Source organism: Vidua macroura, chromosome 5 (assembly GCF_024509145.1).
Source record: "Vidua macroura isolate BioBank_ID:100142 chromosome 5, ASM2450914v1, whole genome shotgun sequence".
Taxonomy (NCBI): domain Eukaryota; kingdom Metazoa; phylum Chordata; class Aves; order Passeriformes; family Viduidae; genus Vidua; species Vidua macroura.
In genome coordinates this window covers 62961037-62983685 of record NC_071575.1, presented here as the reverse complement: position 1 = coordinate 62983685, position 22649 = coordinate 62961037, and the positions used below count along the sequence as shown (strand labels likewise).

Sequence of the window (22649 nt, the reverse complement as noted above, 5' to 3'; positions counted from 1 at the left end):
TCCAAACATAGTTTTGCTATGTAGACATACAATCCTGGTAAAAATGTTAATAGTCTAGCTCCACCACCCCCCCAAAAAAAAAAAAAACAAAAAAAAACCAAAACCAAAAAGCTCCAACCCAAACAAAAAAAAAACAACATTTGAGCATTTTTGTGATTTATTTGTTGTTATGAGGAAAATTTTCATAGTGAAATAAAGTGGAATTACAAATCCTGCTTGTCTTGTGTCTACACTGTGGAGCTAGCTGGCAGTGCTCCCATTTTCATGCTGAGGTGAGGACATGACTGTCACTGTCCCTGCCCACCTTCATGATCTTGTTTTAGCCTGAAGAGACCTCTCACAGTTCAGTCTGCACCAAATGCAGACTCATTATATATTTATTTTACCAACACTACACTAAGCCAGTATTGTCTGTGTACATACATGCAATTGTGTGTGTGAATTGCCTCAGACACAAGGTGCAGAACTATCTCTGGCTTTTACACAGTGCCCCTCCTTCCCTTTCTCTACACACATTCTTGCAGTTTCAGTACACAATCAATGGTATGCCAACTTTGCATAGCACTACACAAAATACAGAAATATCACAGTGCTCATTTTGGGCAATGAGGCAGCAGAAATGTGAGGGGTCTCACATGCAACCTGTGGAAGAATTCACAGACAAACATCCTGGATACCAGAGTAACACCTCAGCTACAGGGCAAATGTCTTGTCCCCAGTTAAATGGCTTGTGTGGCAGTACTGTGTCACCACCATACTTGCTTTGCAGGCACTGATGTCCAGGACTCCAGCTAAGGTGCAGTTCTCTGATATTTCTAGATCCGTACAGAAGCAATAATTGTCTCCGACTTCAGCTGGTGATGCAAATGCTTCACGAGGAACTACGAAACGATACAGTGTGATTCCCTTCACAACCTGCTTGCTGCGGAAAACTCCATAGATTGATCTGAACACAAAAGAGGAGAAATGCATTTCAGCCTTTTGGATTAAAAGTGCAAATTCGTGACAATGCTCCTGAAGGATCTCCCCAGCTGCCTCTTTCTAAAAAGAAACAATCACCCCAGGGACCCAATGTCCAGGCTCCTGCCACACTGTTCAGAGAATTGTAGGGGTGTTTCTCTGTAATGGAGAATATTCCACACCTTCACTAAAGGATGTACAAGCTCAATGGTGATCATGACAATACACAAAAAAACCAGACAAGATTTCAAATACTAATCATAAATAATATAGACAAAACTAACAAATTAATTGAGATCTCTTTTCCCTACACACAGCTACACCCACAGTCATTATGGAGCTTTTGAAAGTTTCTGGACTACAGTAGAGATGCTTATCCATATAAAGCATCTCTGATATAGTTTTTTGCTGACCTTACAGTAATCTAAGCTTTATGATGCAGATAACATCTTGCATACAACCTTATTCTGTTACATATTAATCAGAATACTACTTAAGCTTCTTTTTGCTAATTCAGTATCAGCTGATACACAGGTTGCTACACAGTAATGTAACCAGGACACCAACACTTTGTATTGCAGCCAAAAAAAAAGAAGGGTTTTGCAACATGGACAGAACAAGTTTTCCTGATCCTGCTTCTGCAGAACATTTGGACAACTGTTATTGTCCTTTACTGTTCATGAATTGTGAGAATTAAATGGCTGGAGGGATCTCTCAAACCGTGTGTGCAATCAATCCAAAGAATTTTATAATTTCTCCTCTGCATAGAATTACATTTTCTATGAATTGGGAAATGTTTTCCAGTTTGTGGATAAAATTGCTTCACAAAAAAACCCTTTAACTTCATGTTAAAACACTGATCTTTAAAAAAAACCACTCTGCAAAGCAAATGACCCACTTTAAAACTAGTAAAAAGGAAGCGTCTGTTTCCAGGCAGCAAAATAAATAAATGGTTTGAACCTCCCAAAATAAATACACTGTGATGCACTTTAAATTTTTAACATTTCTTTCAGTGATCCCACTGGAGAACCTGGGGATGCTGGAAAACCCAGCAGAAGCAGCAGGCTTAAAAGTCATCAACACAGGATGTATTAAGCAGCCTTATTTGATTGAAAATACATAAAAATAAAAAAGTAAAAATATCCTGTGAGAAAACAATTTTGAGTATCTATTGAATGACTGTAAACACTGTTAGGCATAAATTATTTTTTCCAGACATGCTAAAGATGGACCTAACTGAACCCTGCTGTACCTGTTGTCTTCTCAGACCAAACAAGGCTGGGTCCTGATCTTAGAAGTTCGTGATTTTGAATCCTGTGGCCCTCAGTGCCTTTTAAAGATCTCTAACAGCCCACAATGTCACATTTTCCTCAATATACATCTGTAACTGGTTGAAATAAAGTACATTGTATTAGATTGCTACTTGACATAAAAGTGGTAGAATCAGGCTCTGAATCATGAGCACAACTCACAACTTTAGATGAAAAGTTTATGGTGCACTGCCTGGTTGACCTGAGCCCAAGCACAACCACTGCAGCTGCCCTCTCACAACAAAGAGCACTCAGGGCACACTCGGGTGTGAACACACTCCAAGAAGGGAGCAGCCTACCTGCAAATGTCAGAGGAGAAGAAGCGTAGTACCTGATCCTTCTTAACAAATGGTGGGAAGGATGCTCCATCTGTGAATAAAATAAAACAAGAGCTTGAAAGAAATTCTGCTTAGAAGACATGATTTAATTTCTAGCTCAATACTCAGTTGTTACGTTCCTGTAAAGCTGTGATGAAAGCAAACTATATGAGTCACTTGTGGGGAAAATATTTATGTAAGTTATTGCACATTGACAGGCATTCACAGATAACATGTAATCGTTTTTGAAAGTGAGCTAAGATATAGCAGCTTTCTTTTTTGCCCCCAGATTTGAAGCTATATGATCAAGCCCATTTAAAACAGAGGATATTAAAAAAAAAAAAAAAAAAAAAAAAAAAAGCCAAAAAAAAAAAAAATAAAAAAAAACAAAACAACAAACCACACAAAAAAAAACCCCTGCTTAATATGAAGCTAAAAGCCTGTTGTCATTTCTTCAAGGTTTATGCACCTAGGTTTATAGATCTAAACCTTCCTGGAGATGCTTGAGTCACCTGCAGTTATGACACTCAATGCTTATAAGAAACACAGCTTTAGACTTCAACACTGTCCATTTAATAACCAATGCTAAACTTTTTCCACTAAAGACTGCTCGAGTGGGTCTCTAAGCTGAGGTCCTTCTAGAACTAATGGAGAGGAGGAAGCCACTTCTAGAGCACAATCCACCTCACCCCATGTAGATATGTAAAATAAGTCTGAGGAGTAGCAATTTGGTGTTGTTTCTCTTCAGTTGCTCTAAAAGAGTGCAGACACTCAGATTTGTATTTCAGCATTGCAAGCACCCAGAGTTATGTAAGAGGAGCCTCTGCCATTTTCCCAATTAAGGTGTTGTAACAAACCTTTAACCAGTACATTTGTTACTTAGGCACCAGCCATAACCAAACAATTGCAAACAACTGTGATATCTTTGAATCCAGTTGGCAAGAGCACGAAGGCTAAATTGCATACTGCCACTTGCCCACTGCTGACAGAAGCACTTTTTTTTCAAACATTCAAGATCATCCTAAACACACTTTGTTTCTAAATCTTGGCTTTCTTGTAAGGTTGGCAAACATGAAGTCATGTCAAAACCCAAGGATACTGTTTTATATTTTTATCTATGTATTTTCTTATATTATACATGTTAAGCTTTCGTGTGAAAGCTTACAAATTAAGATAGAATTCTCACACTTACAAGACTTTTTAAACCTGTTGCATCTCCAAATACAGCAATGTCACATTGAATGACCTTGTGAACTGTAAAGCAATCTTTGCTCACAAGTAAAAGCTCATTTTCACTGTACTGGAGCATTAATTAGCAGCATATGTTTATTTCATCAGTTACAGAAGATGAATAAACAAAAAGCTGACCCTGGCTAAAAAAAAAAAAAAAAAAAAAAAAAAAAGATGCCAGGCCCCATAAGAAAGAGGGGAAGTCCTAGAATGTAAGAAAATATTGTTTCTTATAAAATTAATTACATGGTTTAAAAAGGAACTAATCCTTTGTGGCTCACAGAGTTTTGGAAAATCAGATTCTTGTGATGTATTTTAAATACTTCAAAATACCTTGTTGCACAGTCTGGATTATAAGGAAAATTATCTATGCAAGGTAAAGCAGAATGGAAAAGGGAGGGGAAAAACCCAAACAGAACAACCTAACACAAAAGCCTTCATTAACTGAAGGTCTGGAGCTTTCTGCAAAAGCCTCCACCAAGACACCTGCCAGCCTCAGCTCTACAAATTGTGGTGACCTTACAGCAATGCTTTCACTAATCAAAAAGAAAAATATCACCTTGAACAAACGTATCTTAAACAACTCAGCTATTTATCTATGCATTTGAAAAGAAAATTCAAAAATATTTTTCTATAGTCTATTCATCCCGATTTAAACTACTTTTCTTCTTCATTCCTCTTCATTTTCTAGTGATCTACAAGCCATTCATCTGACAGCCTCCTCCTTTGTTGCCTCAATTTCTTTTCATATACCAGGATGTCCATTCTGGTGTGTTTAATAAAATTTTCAACAGTGTAAATGAATGTGCATTATTAAAATGCCAAGATAATTTTCAACTACTATAGCAAAGGAAAATAATCTTAATTATATTGTTCTATGAAAATAATTAATAGAAACAAGAGAACTTGATAATTTTGTTTCTCTTCCACATTTACTCTAGATGTAGAGGCTGTGTGCATGTGTATATAAAATGATATGCTGTAATAAATAATTCATAAATTTTAATAGATACACACATATGCATATATCATAGTAGTAGTATGTCTGCATAAATATAGATATTTAATATACAGAACACAGAACAGGCAAAGCCCAGGGTAGTTAATTTAAATATTGTATCTCATTATTCCCTTGAAATAGCAAGAAAAGTGTTGAAATTTTAAAAAGCTTTAATAGGCTCACCTGTGCCATTAACCATATCACAGTGATCTTTCCAGTACGAAAGAGTCCTGTAAGATAAAATAAAAGTCATGCTGCATGTAGTAAATTCTACCATGTAAGTACTTTGATTACCTGTATTACCAAATATAACTGTTCCTGGATATCCTGACCCATTAGCAAAGGCAAAGGATAGAGATGTTCATTAATTCAGATAAATTACAGGATCCATTAGAAGAGGTTAAAAGGAATGTATCTACTTAAGAATGCAAACCAGAAGTAAATACTTGTATCAAAGAATCAATAACTGTCTTAAGTCCAAGCTCCTAACAGAACTATTGATAGCTGAAAGAAAGTGATGGTTTTGCTAAGCCCAAGACTTGATCCTGTTTCCTTTGAATCATTGAAGTTTTTTTCATTTATCTATAGCTCCTAATGAATCAAGTTTTAAAAGTAATACCTTGAAAATGTATATATTTTTTTTTACTCTACAATGTTATGATACCTTTTATTTTTATAGCTTTCAATTACTGCCGTTTTTGTAATATCTTCTGTCCCAGTATACACACTGTAAGGTCCATCACTTGTCCCATTATACTGTAATAGATGCAACAAGAAGGAATAACAGTTAGAAATATTGAACAAATTTATAGCATTTTCTTCCTCAGAGCAGCTCTCTTAAGTTTTATTCACAGAATAATAACTGAAGGCATTACCTCCTCATTGGCTTCACTTACCGGGTAGAAGACTCCCACAAATGACTTCACATTAGGGAAGGGGATACTGTGTAAGAAGGGATCTGTGTATCCCCACAGTATTTCTTTGACTGTTCTGTTCTGCAGTATGGCTGCTTTGGACGATTTAACCCAAGTGTTTATGACTGATTGCATTAGAGTGCTTGGATACACGGAAGGTACAGCCTACAATGGCAATAAAATCAATGTTTAGTATAAAATTCTTCATGTACTTTGAATTAAAATCATAGAGACTGACTCCAAGAAATGTCTGCCAAAGCCAGTTCCCAGATTTACAACTCCCTTGAAGTTAAGTTTCTACATAAAACTGACACTTCTTAACAAAACAATTATGGGCCGTAAGTTACACAAAAGCAGAAAATTTTTCCAGACTGATTGCATGAGTTCAGTAGATCAGCCCGAGTCACAGAATGACAGAGCAGCTGAAGTTCACAGGGAGCCCTGGAGGCCGTCTGGTCCAACCCCTGCTCAAGCAGGACCATTGAGAGCCAGTTGCCCTTGACCATGGCCAGATGGGCTTCTGAATAGCTGCAAGTAATGATTTCACAAAAGCTGTGATCAGATGATCTTCTGAAGTGCTTTCCAACATGGGCTCTTCTGTGATTCCGTGACTGCTGGTATGGTTCTATTTCGTATTTGCACCAACAATCTTCATATTCTGCCCCTTGCAGACACCTTCCCAGAGCAATCCTGAGCACTCATGAAAACACCAGAAAGTTGGTGCAACACAACCAGGGCTGAATATAAGTATGAAAACTAAATACTAGTCAAAGGCAAACGTTCTCAGCCTGTGGTAAGACAAAAACACCTGGACTAAAAAGACTCTAGTACTACTCTAGGTGAAGATCCCTGTGTTCTTATTTAAATAACTAATGCTCAGTAGGACAGGGAAGCTCCAGGACTGTACCACAGGGCTCAGGCTCTGTGGTGGCAAGGCCACGCAGACACTGAGTGTGGGAATCAATGCAGCCTCCCCTGCCAAACAGACCTGAAGGAATTATGGAAAGAGCATGGCAAATCCACCCTGCATTGTTCATGCTGTATATGAACATGTTCATGTTCACACACAAAGGGAACCCATCCACAAACTCTTGATTTATTCCCATGTTAAAATTGACTAGGAGGATGTTTTCTGAGCTTTGAACACACTGTAGTGAAAGGTGTCCCTGTCCATGAGAGGAGTGCTGGAACTAGATGATCTTTGAGGTTCCTTCCAACCTAAACCATTCCATGATTCTATAAACTTCTCCCCTATTCCCTCAACATTTGTATCTGGACACTATGGCTTTTTTTCTTTACTTACCACAACAGCGAGGTTGAGGATGGTCATGGTGTCATTTTCTGTCCCAACAGACATATCAGGTTCAAAGTTAGCAGCATTTGGCAACATGTAGGTTATTGTGCCATTCTCTCTTTCCGTGACATTTTCTTTGGGTAAGTATCTCACCCTGAAAATACAAAACACAAACAGAGAATATTTTTAATTTTTGACTTTTGAGAAAATACATAACCATACCTGACTGAAGGTTTTTGAAAAGCTGATGAACATTTTAGTAAAATGAATGTTGAACATTTTATAAACTTTTCATGTAAAAATTCAATTTTTGGCAATTATTGTTCTTTTGGAAATATTTCCTTATTGATAAATGGAATAGTCTTTCTTAATACTAAAATGAAAGCAAGTATTTCCTTTGTATTTTTATGTCATTAATGGACCTTATATTTTTTCTTATATTTTTAACATGAATTATGATTTGTCACATTTCATAAGCTATCTCATGGTTGCATGTAATTAGAAGGGGTGACACAGACATAAAAACTCAGATATTTAATCCGATAGACATGTGCTGCAATGAAACAGGTTAAACCCATAATGTTACTTTGATAATATTTAATATGCATGTAGAGGTTTATAAGCAATATTTCAGTCCCACTGAGGTTTTGCTAGACATGCCCTGTCAGCAGATCTCTAAGGTACAAATTTCTGCTGCAGTTCTAGCTTTAGCCCCACCCTTCCACTCCTATCCTCTTGCTGACCCCTCTGTGGGGACAGCAGCCAGCAGGGATCAAATAACAGTCTATGCTGTAGGTCCAGAGAGCTTATCACAGCTCCATCCCAGAAGGGATCTTCAGGACACTTCAGGATCACATCTTCCAGCATGAATGTAGGGGGATGCAAAAGGTACACAGAACATTTCCCCATGGTATAGATGTAGCCAGTGCAGGTGGATCTTATCTGAAGAGCACCTGGATCTTGGCTTCTCAGAATTGGTTTATATATATGTAATTTTAATTATTGGCCTAATGTGTAGAGCATCTACCTGAAAGCTGGGAGAATTTTTTTTTTCTAATTAATGTGGTTTTGAGTTGTTCTACACTGTAATAAATTATTAACTATTTAAAGGGAGATTGAGAGAGAGAGAGAGAGAGAGAGAGAGACTCAATGTCACAGTTACTCAGAGCAAATATCCTAGGAAAGCATGAGTGCAGCAGTGAGAGGAGCCTTCATTTCATAGTAATTTCTTACTTAGTCTTATTTAGGCTTATGGATGAGATTTGTCCCTGAGGAAAAGAAAAAGGCATCATCATCAGCACCAGAGTAAAATGTTTCTGTTTGGTGGGAATTCACCTTCTGCAGTATTTCTTAACTGTCCTTTTCCTGATTCCTATGTAACCCTTTCCTCTGTCTTCCCAGCTACTCTGTGAAACAAAAGTTACCTCTTTCCATTGAGAAATAAGTAAGTGTTTAGGCATAAAGGCACTTTGGCTTAAGATGCTGAAACGGAAAACTACCTTGTGAATATAATATACATCCCTAAAGTTATCAAGAAAGAAATATCCTATCATCATAGGAAAGCAATTTCCTAACAAGGGTTAAAGGAATACTTTTCGAAGCAAAATTTGAAAAAAAAATGAAAAAAAAAAAAAACAAAAGCTATTGATTAAAAAAGTCATAAAGGAGAAAAAACAAAACCAAACCACATTATTAAAATTAGTTATTAGTGATTCATGGATGACAAGATAATCTCTTGGCTTTGGGGCATCTGGCACATTTTCTTCTACTATAAAGCTGGTGAAAACTGAACAGGAAGGAATACAACTCTCTCTGTGATATTATGGCTAATGAATTATTGTTTTTCTCAAGCGCAAGCAGCTTCACATCCTGTTACATATCTCTATTTTTGTTTTCCTTATGTTAGACACAATCCAGAAAATGTTTGGGATTGCTGTGTGTAGCTACAATTTAAGTATTTTTGTAATGTCTAACTGAAGTATGATGTTGGAATATCAAAAATAAATTTTATCTCAGTAGATATGATGTCACATATTAAAGGATCTTGTCTTACCTGTATGTGTAAGGTCCTCTTTGTTCAAGTTTTGGTTGAGCCCCCTCCTCCATAACTTCTGAAGGATTTAACACGTGGAAAATCCAAAATTCCCTGTAAACTGAGCTTCCTGGCACAAGCCAATTTTGAAAAGCAGCGGTACCATTGACAATGACAGCTTGCTGAAAGTAAAAAAATCAAAGTTAAAATAATCCACAAAAGAAACAAGTGAGAAGCTGCATTTACTTTTTAGGTGAGTGTTGAAAATTTCAAAGCAAACAGAAAAAAAACCCCATTTTAACATCAGTATGAGATGTACAGCCCAGTTGGCCAGCATCTGGAGGCAGCTTGACATTCCTGCTCAGTGAGAGCAAAAGTGAGTCCCCCTAAAACAAATGAGCACAAAGCTGGTACAATTGCTGATGCAGCCCATAGCAAAGCTTTCCTATCGCTGTGGAGGGGCATTCCCTTAGTCCTCAAACACTTGCCAAAACCACTGATCATTCATAAAGGGAAAATCTTTGGAGACTGAATGATACCCAGCAGGTTACAGAATCCATAAACTGCTTCTCATATATTGCAAATAGCCCAAGGGAAATGAGAGTTTTCTCTGAGCACTTGTCAGGCTCTAGATAATTTTTTCACCCAGAAAAATCACAAAGTGCTCTTGAAGGACTGTTTCTCACAGAAAGTTTTTGTCACCAAAACTGAGACTTTCTAAGAAATCTCTCTAATTCTGATAATATTTTATTAGGAAATTTTCCCAGATCTAAGGAAGAAGGGACAGAATCGTCTATCTGGAACCCCTCTAGAGGAATCAACAGCTTTAAGTCTGTGCCACTCAGCCATATGGCAAATGGCAATTCAGGCCTCAGGACCGTACAGTGAGAAGGAGAGTTTTAAAGTATGTTACCTGTGTAGTCAGGGGAATGACTGCTTTACCTGGTCTGTACCAGGCTTCTTTTATAGGATTTTCCTAAACCTCAGGATAATGTAATTTTTGGTGATAAAGATTCAATAAAATGTTTTTCAATAAGAAGAAAAATCTAGGCTGCGTGTCTCCAACAGAAAAGATGTTTTTCTTTATTAGAATGATTGAAGATTAATTAGCTAATTTGCACGACTCATGAAGTCCAGAAATTAAAAGGCTCTAATTTCTCTAGAGAGCAAGGAAAGACATTTTAAATCAAAAGCTGCTAAATTTTTTTTATTGCTTAAGTTTGTGCCTCTAAAGTTCACTTGGAAATCACCAGGTAAACAAAATAGATACTGCCAGTTACCAGCTCCTGCAGTTAGAAACAAATATCTCATCTTGGAGAACTTGTAACACAGTCAGGGTTCTGCCTGTGAAAAGCTTTTGCGTGGTGGAGTTGCAAACACCTTGCTGGTGGTGTAAAGCACTGGGCTTGCTGCCTGAATGTCTGCTATAATTTATGTGCATTTGTGTGAGAGGGAAAGGAAACCTTGCTACAGCAAGTGTGATACCATCTTGAGGCCTTGCACTCAAACCTCACAAGGTCAAAGTTTGTCCCAGCTGTGGCCCAGCATGGGACAGACCACCTCCTGGATGAAGAGGGAAAAGCTTACATGGTTCAGAAATCACCTTCCCAGTTTTCACAGAGAATTGCTCCAAGAATCTGGGAGAAACAGGATGATATCAAAAGTGCAACTTAGTCTGTCCAGAGTCTGCCTGTGATCTGTACTCAGCAGGGCCCTGACATGGGGACAGATGCCAGGATTTGACCTCCCAACTGTGTAACTGGAGTGGGCAAATCGTTACATTTCTAGCACAACTATGGTCAAGAAGACAATCTCTTTAGAAGACAATACTCAGGAACAGAGAATAGAGAAGTTTCAACCTTGCGACAATAGATCTATTTAACAGATCTTAAAGTGGTGTTACTTACATTTTAAAATTCTTCCCCTCCATCCATTCCCCTTCTCCTTATAGCCCTCTGCCAGGGGTTGGTTGGTAGTGCAAATGATATGCCAGCTCTGCCACTGCACTCTGCCAGGTCACGAAGGGTGCATTTGCAGCCCACCCTTCACTGTGAGCTAATGTCTCTGTGGACAGCCTTGGGGAGCACTTCAAGGGTACAACTGATCTAATCTGGCAGTCAAAGGGGCAACTGGCTCTGGCAGTCCACAGCTCCTGATCTATGTGACACCTTCTTCCTTTGCACCAGCTCTTATGCCTCAGGGAGCTGTTTCTACCCCAGACATGCCAGACAGGAGGAACATAATTCCCTTTTTTTTTTTTTTTTCTTTTTTTTCTTTTTTTTTTCTTTCGGTGTTACCTTTCTACCCATTAGCCATTTGGCTCAGGGGTCTGTGTAGGAGGAATCAGCATTAGAACATGGGAAGCAGCAGGACAAAAGAAGGAGGAGGAAGGTAGATAACAAACCATTATACTCAGTGGCATTTTGCCATTATTGTTAATAATATTTCTCCCACAAAAGAGGGGTGTATGATTCTTTGTCACATACTTTGAGAGCTCAAATGGTGGGTTAAAGTGGAATAAAAATCGGGAGCTCTTTTCCATGTCTTCAAATTAATACCCTCACACCAGCAAGCCCTTTGTTTTTACTGTTTGATCACTGCTGATCTATCCCTAAATATTACCCCCCATCTCTGCCTGGGCAGTTACATATTTCCCTAACAACACTGCTGTGCTTTGGGATGTTATGAGAGGAAGAGTAATTTTGGAAGCTAGTATGCAACTGGTAGTACAAAACACTTCTCAGCTCCCTAGTGCATCTGCACAGGCTCTAATATCTCACACAATAGTTAACTACTGTCAGCAAAAGCAGCTACACAAATGTGATTGCTACACAGCCAAGTCCATACCACCACCCAGCTGCACAAGATTGAGTGAAACCAGTGGGAACTTTGACCCTTTTTGTTTCTGACAATTTGCCCTCACTAGAGGTGGGTCAGCTAGCAATACATAAATTCAAGAAATGTTGAGCAGTCAGCAATAGAAACTTACTGTACTTTGTTGATGCAACGTAAATTAAGCCATTGTAATTTCTGATGAAGAAACACAAAATTTAAGACAAAGTTTCTGTCTTGACAAAGAATCTGGCCAGATGGACAAAAGATACCATTTTCAGGGAACTGCGAAGTGTCACAAGTACTTTGGACTGTAACAAAATTGTGTATGTTACGCTACCTACATAAACTGGAGGAAACAAACCATACAATTCTGTAAAACTGAAAAAAGTAAAGCTCAAGAAAAGCAAATAATCTTCTCCCATTTTGCAGCTGGAAGAATGACTCTTATTACTTGTTAAATGATGATTATTAGCTTATTACTAGCCTTTCTACTCACGCTTTTTTGGATCATAACTTTTTTTTCTTTTCAGTCCTTGGTAACAGAATTCTGGGACTCAATAAAGCTTAAAATTGGTAGTGTGGGAATATGTGTGGTTAGATCATTTGTGTTCTGCTGAGAGCCAGCAGTTCCTTTAGCTTCATTAGTTTGTATAAAGAAGGCATATGAATGCCACAAAGACATTTTTAATTTAGAGGTGTTTCCAATGCCTCCAGTAGCTGAGGAGATATAATCTGGCCAATCACAGATCACAGATATGTAGAGACAAATGAATAAACTTAATAATAGCTACAGTTGAAGGCCTTATTCCTAAAAATAACTGAGACTAACCCAGTCAAAACTGAGGCATTGTGGCAAGTCATTCACCCTTCTGTATTATCAATTCATCAGGAGTTAAATATATTAAGTATTATTATGTGGCTTCTGTTCAGCTCCTGAGCATATGCACTCAGGTAGAAAGCAGAAAATCTTAGAGAAGTGGTGATAAAGATTTTTTCTAGCAAATGAATCCACTACCAATAGCTTTGAGTGGTTAAACCTAGCTGGGAAAAAACCCCATAACTGAAGCGATGGGACTTTTGCCTAAAAAGATAATATTGTTTTAAGGAGGGAAAGGCATAAAGTAGAAATTGAGCCGTGTCATATCTTTTTCCAAAAATATCAGATAAAGTCTTTCTGATTTGTTGTTTTGAATACTCCTTTCCTTTCTTCTTCTTCTTTTTTTTTTTTTTTTTAATTTGTGACATGATTTTATCTAGTATTAAGGACAACAGACATTATAATGTTCAACTGAAATGTGTTGAGTCAGTTAAAAATGTGCATTTTTATAATCTCAAGCAAAGTATTTCTTTGTAGAGAACTCTGAAACGTCCATGTTTCACTCATAACTCTACTAAGATCAATTTTCTAAACCCCTAAGACCTTAATGGAAAGTTCTCTACCCTCTGGACAGATTCAGTGTTCGTAGAAATTAGGACAGGACTTCTGCCCTTTGGTCCTGAAATCAAAGGCACCTTTCCATGAATAGTATCAGAGCCAAAATAGTTTAGCACTAATCTCCTTTTGTGGATCCCTGCCAAGGTGTTGCTGCTGCTGGTGTCATTTTGAGTGCGCTCTTCAAGTGACAGTTTCTTTAAAGACCCTTGAAAATAATTCAGAACATATATCTATATATATATACATATACACATACATATATATCTATACATATACATACATATATATAATTTGTTTTTAAACTCTGTCCTCTGTTGATGGTTAGAGTTGAAACAACTCATCCAAATTTTTTGGAGACACAGGTAAAGCAGGCTGGGGCTAGGAAACATACCATGTATTCTGATTTGAAGCACAGATGTCTGATAATAAATTGGAACAAATTAAGATGTGACATCTGGGTGTTTTATGTGACATGGACTTTGTTTGGTTTGTCCACTCATGGACTGCTCGTGGGTGGAGCACAGTACCCACTCACTAGGAGATAACAGCCAAAAGACTCAGAGTCTCTGTCCAATTCCTAAGGGCATTTGAGATTTTTTGTACACTTGCAGATGCTTTCATTTTGCTTCAAAAACAGTTTGCAACCTCCCAGCACAATAAACCCTGCCGTATTTACCCCAGCTAATCTCCCAATGACTGCAATAAAGGAGATATGAGGCTGGTAAAGTGTAAAAATGTGTGCTTAAGGGAAGCTTAAAAGAAGCATGGTTAGACTACTGCTGCTAGCAGAAAAGGATAAACAAAACTATTGATTGTATCAATTTTTGAAATTAAAGTTCCTCCAATTCATTGGGAGATGCTAAGAAGTTCATCTAGACTTCATTCATCTTGCTTTAGAGTAAATTGACAATAAAGTTATTTGACTAAACCTTGATAACAAGTTAACTTAGGGCAATTTGTCTTGCTATAGTACGGAGTGTCCTAAAACAATTCAACATTTGTTATTCTAATCCACCAATAACATTTTATAGCAACATACATTTCCTCCAAAAATATAGAATTGGTCCTAGTACTGTGCAATAGACAAGAATTTATTCTGAGATAGGATAGTCAGAGGAAAACCTAGGGGTCTTTTTTCAAGCTTTGACTGTCAAGAATTTAAGAGAAGATTTTGCCTTTACTGGTTGTGTCTGAAACAGTTTTTACCTTTCATTAGAAATATGGCATGTTGAGTTTTGTTTTCACCCAGTTGGTAAGGACATCTTTTATATTTTTCCTCATATGAGTATAAATGGAAATAACATAGATTCCATAAGGCTGGAAAAGACTTCCAAGATCATCCCATTTGACTGCAGTGCTCACTAAACCACAGCTTGAAGTGCCATATCTACTAATTTTTTGAACACTTCCAGGGCTGGTGGCTACAACACTTCCCTAGGCAATCTGCTCATATAAATGCTTACAGACCATACCTGAAAGAACATTTCACTCATTGCTCTTTTCCTGTCCTACAGTCACTATTCTTAAGAAATTCCAAACAAATTTGTCACGGAGGCTGATCTGTTTCTACTAAAGGTTTTTTCATAAAAATTACATTTCCAAAAGTTAAATATTTCAAAAAAAAAATGTATTTTGAACACTCTCTGCTTGGCAGATCTGTTTCCTTTGCAGTCAGCTCTATATTATCTTAAATATAACTGCAATGAATAACAAATTTGTTTTTATTAACAGACCTTTCATCAACACAGCAAAATAAGAATTAATTAAATTCAAGTCCCTCTGGAGCATCTGCTGAACTGATCACACATTTCAGCTGTTGTACCTGGGCCCATCTTGTCTGAAATGGAATTGGCTCAAAGTCTTATGGTGTCACTGAGTAGTCAGCACATTAAACAGAAAGACAATAGTCTGGCATGACTTGTGTTTAGGAAAAAAACATATCCATTTACTTAAGTACAAATGTACTCTTTTATGTTTTATGTAATTACCAGTACATTTTTTATATATATACACATCAAACAAGCTGCCTTGAAATAGGTACAAACATCTGAGACATGATCACAATGAAGAAAATTAAAAAGTGTTTGAGGGGAAAATTACTCCCTCTAATGCTTTACCACTACAGACTCATGCAGGTATAATTGAGTATGTAGACATTTGCAAACCATGCTGGTTCATTACTGTTAGTAAGTGGATGAACACATAACACTGCCACTATTAGTAATTTGCTTTCAAAATATTGAATGGTATGAGACAACACTCAGGATTAATTTAAGTAAGTACTCGATATAAGGAGATATAAATTTTTAAATTTTTGTGCTTTTTAGAAAACCCATCATTTCCTCAATATAGTAAACAATTAAAATTGTTTGTGACTTTATTGTAAAATTTGCAAGGTGGTTGAGACATTATCTAGTGAGTTTTTTTTTTTTTATTCTTTATAGACTTTAAAATTCTTCAAATTCTTGAAAAATACAATAAAAATTGGAAAATTCCTCTACAGGTTGGTTCTCAATGGACTGCCTGAAAAAATATTAAGATCTTTTAAAGGACCCATTTTTTTCAATTTTTTTTTTTTTTTTTAATGATACTATAATATAGCCAGGGCCTCAACAGGCCCTGTTCAACAGTGATAGTTCAACATTTCCTGACATTTCATGTATCCACCTCCTCAACTGACTACAACAGCTACTGGGTTAAAGCTACTCTTCCAGAAGAGCCTTTGGATAAGTGTCTCCAAGATTTCCACAGTCCAGCACCACAGCAGATAAGCAGCAGGACTAAGCAATAGCCAAAGATCTTAAGATTTTCAGATTTTTAACCATCAGAGAACCAACCTCGGATGCAGCGACTCCAGGGAGATTTCATGTCACCATAGTGGACATGCCAGGGCATTCCATTCCACATTACTCCATTATTTTAACCCCCAGTTATGTACACTTTTCAGCAAAGATCTAACAAATTAATTTTTTTTTCTGTTTTCATTACATAAAAAATCTAGATTTTAGGGACAGAAAATAATCTAAAAATCATAAAAAAACCTGCGTCTTCCAGGTCTAAAACATTCTACTTCAATCTCTTCACACTCAAAATGGAGAGATTCATTTTATTAGATCCTCCAGTCATGTGGAGAGCATCGACTTGGATCATACAATCACAGAATGTGAGGTGAATCCACAAAGTGTAGGATTAGATTCTGCAGCAGAAGACTGTTTAGATTGTTTGCAGTATATAAATATAACTAAATATAGTGAGTACCAAAGTATGAAAATAAAATTTAAAAAAAAAAGGAAAAATAAAATTTTAAAAAAGGAAAAATAAAGAAACATGAAAAAATCATAAATACAATAAAAACAAAACCCACTTACTTCTAAATTTCATTCTGAAAACACCATAACTTTTAGCTTCTAATGTGAAGCACAAGAGAGAGCAAACAAGTAAATGTGGAAATATAATGAATATAACTTTTAAAATGTTGCTGTTGCATGTATTTCCAGGGAAGTTTGGAACACCTAATTTATAAAAACTATGTTTAACAAAGAAAAAAAAAAAAAAAAAAGAAAGTAAATAAACAGAACCAGAACATAAGATTTAAAAATAATGAACATTCAATAACCACAAACCTTATGCCCTGGGGGTTGGAAAAAAAAAAAAAAAAGTACCTTTTGTACTGCTTTGCCTATAAGATTATCTCCAACTGGTATTAGAACTCCTCCGAAGATAGCCAGTACGGCACTGATGATGGCCCCAGTGAGGAGCCCACAGTTTCTGTTACAGCCCATTCTTCTTTTTTGTTAGGGTACAGGTAAACAGTGTACAAATATCCTTGCTGTAAGGCTTGATGTTTTTCCTCTCTTCCTGGTCCCAACAGACGCACTGATCTTCCTCAGAGAAGCTGATAATATAAGCAGAAAGTGAACAAAAATAAAATTGCAAAGCTCGAAGTACAAAGTACATGACATGAAGCAGGTACGGAGATAACAAGACAAAAACAGCCAGCCAGCAGCCAGCCGCTGGCAAAAAAAACAAAAAAAAACCCCAAAAAACAAACTAAACAAACCAACAAACTTGCAGGTACTTTTGGTTTATTGCCAATTGCTTATTATATATGATTATCTTTCTTCATTCCAGTTGCCTAAACAAACCGATTAGTTTTTTTCATTGGTCTTTTTTCTTTTTTTTTCTTTCTTTTTTTTTTTTTTTTTTTTTTTAGCTCTGTTGCATTAGGGCAAGCTGTTATTGTTATTATGCATATGACATTCTTCCTGATGTAGATATCTTTAAATCTCCCTCTGCCAAAGAAGGAGGCTACAGATAGCTCTGCTTTTATCTCAGCCTGCCATGCCCATGGCTCCCACTTCAGGCAGAAGCAGGAGTTACACTGCTCTGGCACGAGCTCCCCTGCCCGTTTCTGCATTGTGCCAGTAAGAAAGTCCTCAAGGCCCCTCCATCAGCACCTGAGTGGAAAAAGCAGCCTCTAAAGGCAGGCACCCACAAGAAGCCTCTATCAGTCCTCTACTGCACAGGTAGAACTTTGTTTCAGCAACTTCACGACAAAGGCACCATGGATTTTTCTTTTGGAGCTGCATTCTTAGCACCAGCAAATTTCATCAATCCCAATTGCCTTATGGAACATCAGAGTTTTTAAAGCAAGACTAGAGCTTGATCTTTGAAAGAAGTAATTTCAAGATTATTCAGTCTCAGAAGAAATATGTCTGTGATCAGTCACTGGAAAATAAGATTTGCTAGTAATATATGTTAATATGTCATACAAACTGGTCCCTAGTGAAAGGGGTTGTAAAGAAAATCAGAAACACACTAATGCTGAAGTGGTAAAATATAAGGTCCCCGTGATATTTTTTCAGAATTTTTATTGTTTATGAATAATTGAGCCAAAGAGCTGCCTAATTTGCAATTTATTCTTTTTCATTATGAATTAATCAAATACACAGAATTTGCAAGTTGGTTATTTGCTTTAGATCTCCAGTTAACAGAAAATCTGCCCTTTTCTGTTTTAGATGTCACTGTCCATGTCCTTTTTATTCTTACTAATTTCTGTTGGCATGTTGTGAACATCTCTAAATCATTTTTAAAGCAGGTAATAGTTAATTACATTTTCAGCTTCAAGAGTTTATTATGAATTCAAGGTCAAACACAGAGAGAAGGAAAACAGAAAGATGAAGTGGAAGAACAACACAACCAGTTTGCTAATGAGGATAAAGAACGAGAAGGACTTCATTAATTTCTAAATAGTAAAGCAGCTATAGGAACCGTGTGTGTTCTCTTTCCTTAATCAGTTATGTGATCCTTTTATCACATAAAGGATGTACAACATGGCGTAACTGATTAGGTACCATGGTCAGCAGGCCACTGATGTGTCCTCCCTTGTCATCCCAAACTCACAGTTATGTCACATCTCTACCTGGCACTAGACACCTCCCTCTAACTGCATTGGAAACCCACCTTCTGCCTGCTCTTGTACTAGCAGCAGGTTATGGCTCCCTCGCCTTTAATAATGTCTATTTCTGTACATTTGAGATCATTTGGTATGTTAAGAATTTCTCCTTGGATATCTTCAAGCAGAATGACCAAAAGACTGTTGGTCTTGAGTCTCAAGACAATGGTCTTGAGAAAATATCCCTACTATCCTTACTATAAAAGTCAGCCTGTCCGTCCACCTGCCACCAGGTCATGCCATGTGGTTCCCACTCCAAAGCCATTAAAGGCTTTTTGATGTAGTGGATGTGTTCAATCACAAATTTCAAAGCATATTTAAGTCAGAAATTTATTGGACTTGAGGAACTTTGAAGTGAAAATCACTAGGACCAAATCTGGCATCGTTGTAGCTAGGCTGGGATCAGGATCTTCAGCTTGGCAAAGACAGAACGGTAAAAGGCAACTAATTGGGTAGGTGGTGTGGGCTTTTGAAAATCTGATTGGTGTTACATATTGTAGCAAATCTAAGGAAGAGCAGACATCCTCAATTAAATTCTGAAAAGTTCCTAACTCCACTTGATTTTTCCCCCAGTACAAGCAGATTTTTTTTTTTTTCAGTGTGGAAACATGCATTTTAAAATTTAAAATGAAAATTAGTTGTATTAGTTGTTTCAGAAATGTTTAAGAGGGTCTTTTAGATATCATCAGAATTTTTTTCTTGACTTACATACTGAAGATTTTCAAATTCCAGTTATACACTTTCCACCAAAATACATTTCCACCTAAGTTTCTACAAGCTTTTCCAGTGATTTTATTTTGTTTTTGTCAGACTAGGCATCTCTCATGAGCACTAACAATAAACAACTAGAAAGCAAGTGACTGCTAACAACTTGTGTCTATTCCAAGCTTCTGCAAATTGAAAAATATTCACCCTTCTCCCACCAAAAACAATGCAATAGCAGTCTAGACATCCCAATTTATGCAATTCAAATTATAAATTACACAACTGTGACTGAAGAGCACTCACACCATAACACTCAATTCATATAGAAGTCAACACACTATTCTCATCTATCAGAACTGAATTTAAAATATGAAGATTAAGGTAGAAATTTCAAATAAAAATGCACTTTCTGGGAATTTATATTCAAGTGAAAATTATATACCTTAAGCAGAAAAGAAAATGCCATAACAAAATTAGCTGTGGTTTATGAGGCTATTGTATCATTTAGACTCCGATTTGACTACAGGATTAATATGATTATTCACCCCATTCTAGAGTGCTTGGTATGTACTTTTTAATATTGTTTCAAAGATCCTTAACAGAATATTAATTAATAACAATGAAAATGGTCCATTCAAATCTCTGAAAGACAATTTATAAGCAACTGTATGGAAAGAAAGATGAAAAATGTTATTAAATTCTTTCTTTGCTATTTAAGTTAGAGTTCTGTACATGTCAGCTTAAAGCAAGCCCTTATACAATACAAATAATCTCATTATATATTTGATGTTCTTTGAAATTATAGTTTCAAGGTTTTTAACTGAATAGTGAATGCTAGAAAATTTTCTTTAAAATATGCATTTTTTAAAAAATTCACATGACTCCATGTATTTTCAAGAATATTAAATAACACAAGACAGAATGCAATTGGGAAAGCCAGCCATACTGAACATAAAACACTGCTGTTATCATAGTAACAAAGCATTTCACTAATCCATGTAAAATGTCACTTTTTGTTGCAAGCAGCTTTGTAAAATCCTTCCATTTTATTTTGCATTAAAAATAAATATTTCAAGATCTTCCACCCAACTGACCTTAAAAATGCTCGTGAGGAAAACTCTTTGATTTTAAATGTTGTAGCATATGACTCACCTTGAATAGGGGAGACTGATTTTTCAGCTGAACACACAAGTACTTAGCACATGACTTGCATCAAGTTACCAGCAGACAAGAAGCTAAACCTCCCCACGAAGCACATAGGCTGTGAACTGGGAGGGAGTGTTTATATATTCCAAGAGACGTCAGTTCCCTCTTTATCTTTTTTGCAAGAAGAAAAAGTTAAGTTGTACTTCTCCTGGGGGAAGGGTTTATTTTTGCAGCCTGACTAAGAGCCACTACCTACATCTCGTGGTAGCATACTTAGCAACTGCAATCTTTATCCAAGTTTGATCCAAGTGAGTCAAAGGTCAAGGAGACAAAAGGGTAACTCACTTACTTGGTTTCTGGTCACTTCTTCTTTCATATCTGCATATTTGCATTTTACTCATCATGATAGTGTATTTTCAATTAAGAAAAATCAGGAAAATTCAGAATATTTTGAATAGGATTTTTTTTCAGGTATCAGATACAATGTTTCCTTGCCAAGTGCTAAGGCTCCTCCTATTTTACTCGAAGTTCAATGAACATCATCCCAAAAGCTTCTTTTTCTGAATGTATCTAAAAAACATTTATTTTCACACTAACCTCTCTATCAATCAATGTGTTACTCCATCACAATGTCTACTACTAAATAATAACAGTTTGACAAGTTTTGCAGAGATATTTTATAAATACCTCTTTATCTCAGGGGAATTCAATGAATGGATTGTTTTAAAAGATTCTTCTGGCAGCAGAAAGAGAAAATTACTTTTATTTGGATTAATTATGAGACAGAAAAAATATTCCTAAAAATAGAAAAAGTATTCCTAAAAATAGATTCTTAGGTCCAGACTTTCATGGAACAGCACTGAATAGTTTGCAATTCACAGGTTTAGTATTTTCTATCTGTTTTGACTGACTGCTGTTCTGTTATTTTATGTTGCTCTACTTGGAAGCTTAGCTTTTGTGGGAAAATCTGCCTTTTACTAATCTATTTCTGCTAAGTAAATCTAAGGTGGATGAAAATTAATAAATGTGAGGTTTTTACCTCCTAGTAGCGAAGGCAAGACTGAAAGTCTTTGAAAACAACTTTTTGTGCAGTTTTCAGTACAAGGCTTGCTGCCAGGGCAAGCTCATGACCCTGAATAACTCCAGCTTCTCATCCTTGAAAAATGCAGAAATTTTGTTTTCCTCTATTTTCAGATTAAAGAGGAATGTTTAACTGCTGAAAGTTAAGCAGTCCTCCACACTGTGCTTGCCATGAACTACTTTTCTTGTCATTAATTGTTTCTATTGTATGTGTCCTCCTTGGATGGTCTCCTGAGGATGCTCTTGTTTGGGATCACTGCTGCCTGTGGAGAGGTTCCCTACCATGCTCATTTTCTCTGTTTGCAGTGTGTGGGAGTCAGTGTGCACCCTTCATGAGGAAAATATCTACTGGGATTTTTTGTTGGAATCTGCTACTGTCGACGTAATGATGTTCAGTTTTCAACATATGCATGCTCAGTTGTACCATCTAATGTTATGATTTACAGTATCCTACTGTCATCCTGCACAAGCAAAATCTCTTCCAGCAGCAGTGCTTGGCAGTGAAATGAGGAGTGAAATGAGGACTGCCTGGTTCAACTGCAAAAACCAGCTAAAAGGATGGGAATCTGGAAGGGAAGCTGTAAACTTTTGGATGTCAGTCATTTCTGTTTCTTAAAAACAAACTAAAACAAACCACAAGTATTTAATGGTCCTACGTCCTCTGACTTCATATGAGAGTTCAAAGGTTGCAGAGGAGAAAGCAGAGACACACAGCAACAGAAGGAGGACACAAAAAACAAACAGCTGTGTTTTTCATGACAGTCCCCAATAGTGCATCCACAAACAAACTGCCCCACAAGGAAAAGTTGTCAAAAAGAAGAAACAGAGTAAATGACATTCACATGCCTGAGGAAGACAGAAAACTACAGGAAGCAGAAAATGGGAAGTGATATTGTTATTTCCAAATGAAGTCCACATACATTTTCTGGAGTAAAC

General features: G+C 36.7%; 1 protein-coding gene across 2 annotated transcripts in view; it reads right to left on the bottom strand.

The window, feature by feature from the left end:
- The window catches only part of CD36 (CD36 molecule), a 34179-nt gene that overhangs the window by 5648 nt on the left and 5882 nt on the right, over positions 1-22649 (bottom strand). The window contains exons 1-9 of one of the 2 annotated variants that reach the window (XM_053978406.1): positions 20640-20728; positions 16990-17222; positions 9079-9239; positions 7035-7179; positions 5714-5896; positions 5482-5573; positions 5001-5047; positions 2570-2639; positions 759-946 (exon numbers count right to left, since the gene is read on the bottom strand). In XM_053978406.1, the coding sequence (XP_053834381.1) occupies positions 759-946; positions 2570-2639; positions 5001-5047; positions 5482-5573; positions 5714-5896; positions 7035-7179; positions 9079-9239; positions 16990-17109 (1006 nt within the window). In that variant the 5' untranslated portion in view covers positions 17110-17222; positions 20640-20728. Of the gene's footprint in view, positions 1-758; positions 947-2569; positions 2640-5000; positions 5048-5481; positions 5574-5713; positions 5897-7034; positions 7180-9078; positions 9240-16989; positions 17223-20639; positions 20729-22649 lie in introns of those variants that run through there. The other variant, XM_053978407.1, reaches the window with a different exon arrangement.